General features: G+C 39.6%; 1 protein-coding gene across 1 annotated transcript; it reads left to right on the plus strand.

Annotated features, from left to right (window-relative positions):
- The first annotated feature begins 2225 nt into the window (after positions 1-2225).
- Positions 2226-10280, plus strand: LOC139628355 (immunoglobulin-like domain-containing receptor 1). Its single transcript, XM_071489986.1, has 9 exons — positions 2226-2483; positions 3259-3429; positions 4540-4689; positions 5327-5446; positions 5663-5809; positions 6926-7048; positions 7151-7332; positions 8489-9079; positions 9237-10280. The coding sequence occupies exons 1-9, from the start codon at positions 2435-2437 to the stop codon at positions 9273-9275; spliced, it is 1572 nt and encodes a 523-aa protein (XP_071346087.1). The 5' UTR covers positions 2226-2434; the 3' UTR covers positions 9276-10280.
- Positions 10281-10445: the final 165 nt, after the last annotated feature.

Consider the following 10445-nt stretch of genomic DNA (forward strand, 5'->3'; position numbering starts at 1 on the left):
TTGACAAAAATAGTTTTACAGAGGTTTAAATACAGTAGTATTCGGTTGTGTTACTTGTGTAAAAGGCAAATGCCTTGTTGAAATACTATGTTACAAATAACAGTAAATTGCATTCAAATTTTTGCTTAAGTAAAAGTGGAAAAGTAATAGCATCAAAATAGCCTATTGATGCATCAGTGTGTAAACACCCCTCTAATGTCACAGCTGGTAAAAGTACGGCTCATTTTAAAAATTGGATTTACTCAAGTAAAGTACAAGTAACTCAAAATTTAAAAAAGTACTTGAGTAAATGTACTTTACTTTCCACCACTGTTTAAATCAGTACAACCACTTCTTACACCCCGGTCTCTGACAAATAAACCTGTGCAACATAGAAATGTAAAATTGTGTTCCATGTAATTGAATAAAGTATAGCCTTAGGTATATTAAAACATTTTTTTCTATAACTGATGTGTTGATGTTTTACAAAGGGCCCTTTTGTAGAACTGATGTGGCTGTGTAGGCAAATGCAATAGCTGCAATATATGTTTTACTTAAATGAACTGACATAGTGTAAGGCAATGCTTCGCCTCCCCTCCCAGCGTAGCGCCTTTCCATAACTCCAGTAATTCCAGAAGTTATTGTTGTAGTCATCTTTAACATCTCTAACATGGCCCCAGCAGTGTGTGTGTTTCTAAATTCTGACTTAGTTGACCCGGAAAACATCCCAGCTGTGCCCTCTCACTGTTGAATTCACATATGAGAGGCAGCAGGAGTCACTCTTAAAGACTGCACTATTCTATCCTTAACTTGGCTTCTCTACACCTACATGGGTTTGTTGCTACCCCTAACTACTGCATACAGGACGAGAGGCTCTTCTCTGGGATCTGGACTCTAATACCTAAACGTGCTGGTGGACTGTGATTTTAAAGACTCTAGGTCTGCACAAGTTTTCTTTTTGACAGTGTTTTTAAAAAATCAATAAACTGTATTTTGTATTGTGAAGTCTCAGCTTGTGTACTGTTAAACAGAGTGTTCCCCAGAGGACAGACAGAGAAACTGAACTGGGATTTCACCCCTGTGAGACCTTTACTTAGTGGGATATTTCATGCAGGACTTTTAGTTGTATTGGTGCTTTTACTTAAAGGATCTGAATACTTCTTCCACCACTGATGAAATCAAATGCATAACGATGACAAAATCATCTCTGAGAGAACATGGAGTGAAGTTGTGTTTGTGCTTTAAGGCCTCAGAAGACGAACAGGATACATGGGAGAACAAGATGGAACCACAGGGTGGGTCTTGGCAGAAGTTTCCAGGAAAAAAAAAATACTGAGGGGCTGCAGGTGCGGAGTGGGTGTGCTTAGAGGGAAAACAATCTTTGCAAAATTGAAGGAGCCAGGAAGCACTTCAGCGCAACGCACAGTAGTAGCTCCATTCATATGCAGATGTATGCAGATGTTTATGAGGGTTGTGCTTAAAAGTGCTTTGGCTGTTAAATTTGAACTGCAGAGAACTCCAGAGCCAAACTCAGCGGAAATCACACAGTAGTGAAGCTGCAGATCAGATAGGAACGAGCTTAGGCTGACATCTAGTGGGTTTTGTTGAGAGTTGCACCTAAATGTTGAATAAATGCAGAGAGTCTATCGTGACCGATAGCTGGCTAGTGAAGTAATATAATCCAAAATGTATTTTCCCGTGATGATATTTGTGTAATATTAATTATCATCTGATACAAATTCTGTTTTCAGAGAATTTAATGTAATGTGCTTTCCTTAAAAAAAAAAAAAAAAAAGACATTTAATTTTAACAGAAACCCTTCGTAGTTCAGATTATATACATCAATTTTTGTCTTTGTTCAAGACATCTTTAACTGTCCTTACTCCACATTCAGAATCTCTTTGAGCTGTAAGTCTGACTCCCCGTTTTCTGAGGACTGCACCGTGGTCTGTCAGCTATATTTGCGAGTTGCGATCAAATGTTTGGTAAGAAATACCTTTTTTTTTTTTTATCAAAATACTCCAACGACATCTTATCTGACGTCGGCATTATCTTAGCAACTTAATGTGGCGCTTTCGTTTAGTTAAACAGACATACTTTTATGGAGTGATTAAGTGGCGTATATATCACTTTACAAATACATGTCGCGTCTCCTGGAGTCGGCCCAGGCGTCTTCCGGACAATTTCTGCACCTGTCCGCGTCACAGCTCGTTTCGGGGTGTGGCCACCAATGAGCGCACTCTCGGGCTTGAGCTGCAAAGCTGCTGCTCAGGCAAACGAGTCGGACGAAACTATGAACACCGGTGTTTAGGTTCGGCTTAAAATACAGTTGGTTTAAAAAAAAAAAAAAAAAAAAAAATTCTCCATCTTATTTATTTATTTTTATTTTTTTCTGTTTTTATACATCTGTCAGTTTTGTTTCCGACGCTTTGTTCCCTGGCAGCGTTTTGTCATCATGCGGACACTACCTGCCGCAGTCCCGCTCCTGTTGTCGCTGCTAAAAGGTAATTTCCGTTTCGTTCATATTGCCCTCAAGTTGTTTTAAAACTAAACAACTAAACTAAAAACCTGTTTATGGATTTAAAGTTGTTGTTTTTTTTTGTTTTTTTGTTTTTTTTAACTCAGACTGAAACGGGGTGAAAAAATGGAGGTATCGGTCACATGATAGTTTTTGTTTATCTGACATAAAGATGGCACATCTCGTTTTAGATATACTTTCCCCACAGTCATTCAGCCTATACGCTGTATGTAGCTGGGGTCTGCTAAGAGGAGGCCAAAACGATAATACAAGTCTCTGTGATGTGTAGAAAGTGCCTCATTTTTGTTTTGTGTTATAAAGTTTTTATTTAATTTTTTTATTTTAAGGATTTTTTTTTTTTTTGACACATATCCTGATGATTTTATTGACACCTACCCACTTAAAATCTACGACCTCTTGTAGTCTTACAGTTTAATTCTAAGGGTCACTGTGACAGTTCAACTCAACAGGTTTCATTCCAGCTTTTGAATGTTTGGTCTCCCGTGTCTTTGTCTGTGTCACTTGTCTTTCTGGTTCTGCCACTTTGAAAATAAACTCCCTGGTTGACAGAAACCCTCATGCACATCGTTTCGCTCTTACAGCACTCTTCTTCCTTGATGTTTGGTAATAGATACTGGAGGCTACTGTCTCTAAATTACCAGCAGCCTTTTTGGGTTAGATTTATTCCTTACGCACACATGCACTAATACACAAAGTTGCAGCCCACGGACTGTAACCATATGTTTGTCATCCTTCCACAGTGTCGGTGTGTATTCAGGTGAATGTCCCTGAGCCGGAGCGTCAGACAATGCTGTTTGCCTCAGTGATTCTCCGATGTGACTACAGCACCTCTGCAAACCTCCAGGATGTTCTGGTCACCTGGAGGTACAAGTCCTTCTGCAAGGACCCTGTGCTGGAATACTACTCCACAGGTCAGAGAGAACACACACACACACACACACCAAAGGAGAGCATAATAAAGAGAAATGTGATATGATAAGGCCGGTATTCTCACATTGTAAGCCACTTCTTCCTGATTCCTCTTTCCTCCTTTGCTGAGGAGAAGACATCCTGTCTGTATACACAGTCAGGATGTTTGGTGTTTATCAATGAAACAGTCTCATGTTTGCATGTGATATTTATCAATGCCAGAACAAAACACTTACGAAACTGTCAGCCTAGTCTGAATGGGGTATTTATTTTATTATGATGGTGTATTGAAACTGCAGGCTTCAAATATTATCTTGCCAATTATAAACTCTTGGTTGATGATGATAACGGAAGAATTTGTTGTGAATATACAAGTGATCTGTATCATCAATAGACTGTTCCAGCCTCAGGCCTCTGTAGCCACAAGCCAAACACAGATCCTACAGATGTGTGAATTTTACATTTCACATGTATTTATATTTTTTTGTCATTAACTTTTTTAATATATTTTTTTGTCATTAACTTTTTTAATATATTTTTTTATCATTAACTTTTTAAATATATTTTTATATTTCTTTTGTTTAGTTTCAGTCTTTTTTCATCATGGCCTTGATGAGTATGCCACTCTGCATTTTATTGCGTGTGAATGTGAATGTGAATTGTAGTGTAGGAACTTCCTGAAACTAAGCTCTAAATGTATTTGCATGGATGATGAAGGCATTTGCGCTGGATTTTGGTTTGGTTTACTGACAAGACTAAGAGTCTATAGCCATGCTAGCAGCTCTGTTTTAGCAGTGTTTCTCAGTTGGAGGAAGCAGGATTGGACCAATTTATTTAAGTGACATTCAAAATTCATATGCTGGTCAAAGAAAATGCATTTTTCTAGGTTTGTTCAATATTAACTGCAAGAGGACCAATACACCGTTTTACTTTCTCCAAAGTGCTCTCAAGGCCTATGATAAACACTTCTGTTTTGTCATGATTAAGCTTAAGTAATCAGACATTATTCCCACCAAGCATACAGGTAGTAACAGAAATGGTAGATATAGGTGCCAACCATAGAAAAATGGTCATTTATAGTGTTAATAAAAAAATTGCCCTTGGTTTTGCAGCATACCAGTCTGCGCTACAGTTAGGACAGGACCCATCGAACGACTGTCCGGATCGTCAGAGGACGGTGCGCACTGTGATCCAGAAGAGAGGATCCAACGAGCCGACGCTGGGACCAGAATACCGCGAACGCAGGATCACTATCCGAAATCGTGAGTTCATGCAAACATAAACTATAAGATCCCATCCAGCACAGGTGGCATCGAGCTTATAACTACAATGAGATGAAATCATGTCTGGTCTTGAGACTCAGTGTGGTTTTAAGATCTCCAACTTTTTACTTTCCTAATTTTGAATTCTTTTCTTCACCTATTATTTTGTCTATTCATACCTCATACAGCTTAAATGATGAACTGCTTAACAGGTTAGTTAATTGACAGAATTTTGATATATGATTAAGAGGAATTGGCTGTTGCCGCTTAATATATGTCATCTATTTTGGTTAAGTGAATACGTTTTTGTGTTTGACACGTTTGGTCAAAGAAATGTTGAGAAAATAATATACCGATTACTAGCTAATGAAAATAATTGTTGGTTTCAGCCCTCCTTCACAACATATTGATCAATAAAACAAATTAAAAATGTTTGAGCAGGACTTAGTAAAGACACCTCATCCTGACCAGTAGTGTGAGTGGACGGTGTGGAGATGCCAATCAGCAACACTGTAGTTCAAAGAACAACAGGTTACAATACAAGCATGACTGGATTCTGCTTTATCTCAGCACAAAGAGGGATGGTTTAACGTTTTCTACCACTGTTTAATTTGAGCTATCTGTGTGTTTTGTATAGAGGCAGACCTGGTGATCACTGAGGTGATGTGGTGGGACAATGGGGTGTACTTCTGCAATGTGGATGCTGCTGGAGACACCACTGGAGATCCTGACAAAGAAATCAAACTCATCGTCCTCCGTAAGAAACTAAAAGAAAAAAAAAAGTATTGTTGAACATACACTCACTGATTTGATTGTAACCCCCAAATTTCCCCAACTTCTACTTTTAATGTCTGACTGGGAGCTATAACAGAATCAGAGAGCGTCTTGAACGTCAGAATATACGTCAAAATCTATTAACTAGATGTCTGGTTCTTTGGGCACACTGAGTGTCTCTCTTCTTCTCCTCTCTCAGACTGGTTGACGGTATTGTTGATCGTCATCGGAGCCCTCCTCCTGATTATCCTCTTGGGCGTCTGCTGCTGCCAGTGCTGCCCTCAGAAATGCTGCTGCTATGTGCGCTGTCCCTGCTGCCCACAGCAATGCTGCTGTCCTGAAAAAGGTAGAAAATATTGACAACTTGTTGATGTTTTGAGGATGTGCCAACAACCAAATAGGCTGCAAAAAAGCTTTACATCCACAGGCTTGTGTTGTCAGCATGGCCCAGACCACCTCCGAATGTGATCTGAGTGATTGGATCTCTGATGTGTCCTCAATACATCTTGGGTGCATTCACACCTGTACGTAGAGCCGTCCACTTGTGATCACCCGCGACTCATGTTCATGCCAGTTCTGAGCAGGGCCTAAATCAGACCAAATAGGTATCATCCAAAGTTACTGTGTTTTTAGTACAGTTTTACCTCTTGATGTTACTAGTCCTCCACTGGAGAAGAAAGACGGAGATACTGTCTGAAAAAAGGGGAATTTTGCTTTAACAACACTGAAAGTATAGAAGATAATTTGACTCAGCAGTCTGAGTTAGTGAAGTTTAGCTTCAGCCGAATTACATTTTTGTAATATTGGGACGTAACTCTTCACAACCAGCATGCAGAGGGGAAACAAAAAAACAGAACAAAAAAAAAAAACTCTCTCAATGCACATATGGGCCTGTGAGTGTTGTTTTGAGACAGGCTTGGGGAAAAATGTCCTTTAAGTCCAGAAACGACCAAATTCAGATTCATCTGTTTAATGATAACCTTATTGGCTTATTGTTTATCTTTCAGGTATTTATGAGAACAGAGCTTGTGAATCCAATGCTTTTAGAGTTGCTGCTCAGTGATTGAAATTACTCTTCGATGTTGAATGTTGGGATTTCTCACAAGCACTTGAAAGCACATACATGGGGTTTTCTGCTCCCAGCTAGAATAATATGCATTGATTATCTAATTTAAGACAAAAATAACATGTAAATGTGCATTGTGACCTGTCTCAACCTTATTTGTCCAAGCTGATTTTCATACTGTTCTGGTGTCAACAAAAACCAGTGTTACCTGGTAGGTAGAAAATCAGTCTGAAAGTTTATTGTGCGCTATGGAAATCTCTTCGTGTAAAGTAACATTTGTTGCTCTTGAAGTCATTCAGACATGTCAGCCACAGTGCAGACAAACAGCCTGTATATGCAGAGAAGACCTTCCTGTGTTGATAATTATTAAACGAACGTGCTGTCCTCATCTTTCAGCGGTGATGCAGCATCGTATGATGAAGGAGGCTCAGAGGGCCATGGCTCCCTGGTCACTAGGACAGCCAGTATATGGACCAATGAGCCATGCCTCCTCCCAGATGAACCCACTGCTTTACTCAGGTATGCCCACATAACATTTAATACCTTTAGACTGTAGGTGGGTATTCATCTACATATGTCTTCAAAATTGCATCACCTAACTTTATGTTTTTGCCTCTCCAGGATCTGTTTCAGGGAAGAGCATCCCTATGAAGCCAATGCCCCTCCCTCCCCCTCAGTCTTCAGCTTACAGCATGCCCACTCCCAGTGTCCATGGTAACCACACCCCTGCCAACACCAATCAGATGCTTGATTACCTGGAGAGCCAGGTTAGGGGGATGGACATGACCAGTCCTCTGCTACAGGTATGTACCACACATGAAGATAGAGTGGAAAGCCACCCACAATATTGTTTGCATAAGGAGATAACAGTGCACATTTTGTGTCTCTCCTGGAAGACATTCATAGTGTTGCTTTTAGTTGTTCAAATGAAAAGTGAAAGTATATATTTGCCATTTCCTGTGTGAAATAGAGCATTTTATCTTTTTCCTTTACGATTACTGTTTTATTTCATCAATGTGTATTAACTTCTGATGATGATGATGATGATGATGATGATGATGATAATGGTCTTTGTTTCAGACGAAGTAGCAAGCCTCCACTATACTGTAAACCACTGAACAAAAGTACACTATAAAAACAAACCTATAGAATCTACTCAATAAATGTAAAGTAACAACTTGCACTTGGTTTGTCTGGGTAGATTTCACTCCATGTTTTGAGTAATTTATTTAACAAACAAGAAATGAGGTTAAAATCTACTCAATCTTTCTCAATACATTACACAACTAATTACTTACAAAAAGTGAGTAATATTAACTCCTCAACTTATTAGTAGGCAACTGATCATCTACTTAATTATTATTAATAATTAATCAATATGACTAATTACACATTACTTCATTCATTCATGCATTCATTCAAAATTATTGAGACTGGAGACAATATTGTTCAATTACTTTTTAACCAACCAAATGTTAAAAATAAACACAGGCGGTACAAAAGTACCCAGAAACAAACTACATTCAACAGAAACAAAAGTTGCTTGAATACTTCAAATGTGGTTTTGAGTGTTGTTTTTCTTTAGTGTCAAACACAAACAAACAAGCACTAAAACAGCCAAAAACATAGTCAGTGCACACCATGCTCAACCGATGTCTCCTCTGAGAATCAGTGACCTTGTATTAAGTATCTGGAGAAACATTTTTTTCCAGTTTGACTGACATCATCTCAGCACACTGGTTGTATCATTTCCTGTTGGTACAGTGTGATAAAGTGCAGCGTTTCTTGTGTTACAACTGCCTGTATATACTGTGCCTGCAGTGTCAAACTGTGGTACAGCTCTTGAGTCTTGTGAATTTCACTGAAATGTATGAGAGGTGTTTTTCATTTGTATTTTCTTCTTTGTTTGTATGTGCTTCTCTATTTTTTTTTTTTCTTCCGGTCTCTTCTTCCCATCAGTCCCAGCCACCTCCGCCCCACCACATGCAGCAGATCCAACCTCCTCCCCAGCACATGCCCGTCACCGTCCCATTTTCCCCCGGCCCTCCCAGCATGATCTCTGCCCTTGATGATGGGCCAGTAGAGCGTCGCGTCATCACACTTCCCCCATTAAAGGAGCAGCAATCAGGCAGAATCCCACCCCCTGCACCCAGGACTCGCCCCCCGAGCTCCAGTGAGAGCAGCCGCAGCGGCTTCGGCCGTCGTGATGAGCGAGGAGCAGCGGGCAGGCGTTACCCCTCACCTACCAGATCTAGAGGTATTCCCCGGAGCTACAGTGAGGACTCACTGGATGGGCGGAGTCCCAGCAGGGCACAAGGAGGCATGGGCCGCCCCCGGTCCCGTTCCAGGGATGACCTGTTCGACAGCAGGTCCAGAGGAAACTACTCTCCCCCTGCATCACATCGCCCGAGAAGGGGCTCCTGGAGCTCGGTTGATGAAGGCAGCAGCAGGAGAGGAGGAGGGGGAGGAGGAGGGAGAAGAGCAGGTGGAGGCTGGGTTGATCAGCCTCCCAGCTACATCGAGTACGAACCTGGACAGAAACGCTATACTGTAAGACACTCACTGCTTTAGTTGCTCTTGCAACTACACTAATGCACTTATATCAAGGCAAATGCATACATACTCAAACAGCCATTAAAAAAAAAATAAAAATCTGAGTTATGCCAATGCCAGTGACGTGAATCTAAAGTAAGTGTGTCTCTCTCAGGACAAGAGTTCTCGCAGTGGCACCAGCATCGTCATCTGAATCCTCCAGCTGAGAAATGCCCTGTGACCTGTTTCAAAGAAAAATGCACACCTCACTAGAACTGGGAGGCTTGTTGTCTGGCTACTGGTAAATTTTTAAATGCCATGATTTTTATGCATTGGAATGAATCATGTACCAACTCTTTTTATTACCCTTTGATAAGTGAAAGGCTGCCAGTGGGACTCCTATAATGTGAGATGCAGATATTTGGAATAATGCTCCTCAGAGTGTACAGGTTTTGTGCTAGTAAAGAAACTTATTGGTAGCAGATAGTTTTTTTTAAGGTATATTGATTTTTGAAAAACCCAGCAGGTCTTTACTGGGGCAACTGAAAAGGTTTTTAGGACAATGTCCCCCTCTGCTGGCTCATCAGTATAATGAAAATATTCTGAGGCAATTAGGTCTAAAAGCCTCCAATTAGACTATTTGTGTATGCTGCTTTAGAATTGATGTTTCTCCTATTCGAAACTCTATTTTTTGGCAGTAACACAGTTCATTCTGCCATCAATACAGCCATAAAGCAATCACCAATGACTCTCAGGGCCAGTAAACAAATTAGTCTTGTTACAATGGAGCTATTTAAACCCACATAAATATGAATAGATTATTGTGAATGCTGAACTTAGTTTTTATCATTTTCGAGTATATGGTCATTTTTCATATCTCCTATATGTCTTGAAGTGTCTGTAATGCATTTGTTTTACTAATGTTTTGAAGGAAAATGTGTGTGCCATTATCAGGTGTCCAGATAATGATAATGATAGTGGTTTGTACATAATATGAATGAAGTACTTACACTGAAAACTGCATGTAGAGTATTTTACATGGTGGTGATTGGAGGAATTGAAGTGAAGACAATGTTACAGACCCAAAGAAGTTCTAACTTTTCTTTTTAAATTTTAAAATTTCTTTTAAAGTTCTGTTTTTAAAGTGTACAGTCCGTTTGTGCTTTTGTTTATTAATAAAGTTGAAAAATACATTTTTTACCTTTTCGGTATAACAAAACTATTGTCATTCGTCTTGCTATCTGAACTTTGACTTTGATAATAGTTTTAAATTTTTTCAAACACTGTTATAACTAATTATCATGTGCTATTAGTTGCTAGACACTTTATAATATAGAGAACAAAAAGCAGAACAAAGTAATCGATATAATCGAAATATTTTTTG

The sequence above is a fragment of the Trachinotus anak genome, unplaced genomic scaffold (assembly GCF_046630095.1).
Source record: "Trachinotus anak isolate AG129_WGS33_773 ecotype Australia unplaced genomic scaffold, CSIRO_AGI_Tana_v1 ptg000011l, whole genome shotgun sequence".
In the NCBI taxonomy this organism is placed as follows: Eukaryota; Metazoa; Chordata; class Actinopteri; order Carangiformes; family Carangidae; genus Trachinotus; species Trachinotus anak.

Bases quoted from the DNA above. Each gene is read 5' to 3' on its own strand.
- LOC139628355 (XM_071489986.1), top strand. From the start codon at position 2,435: ATGCGGACACTACCTGCCGCAGTCCCGCTCCTGTTGTCGCTGCTAAAA. The intron at 7,049-7,150 runs GTATGCCCACAT...TTGCCTCTCCAG, and splicing joins GAACCCACTGCTTTACTCAG to GATCTGTTTCAGGGAAGAGC. The intron at 7,333-8,488 runs GTATGTACCACA...TCTTCCCATCAG, and splicing joins TGACCAGTCCTCTGCTACAG to TCCCAGCCACCTCCGCCCCA.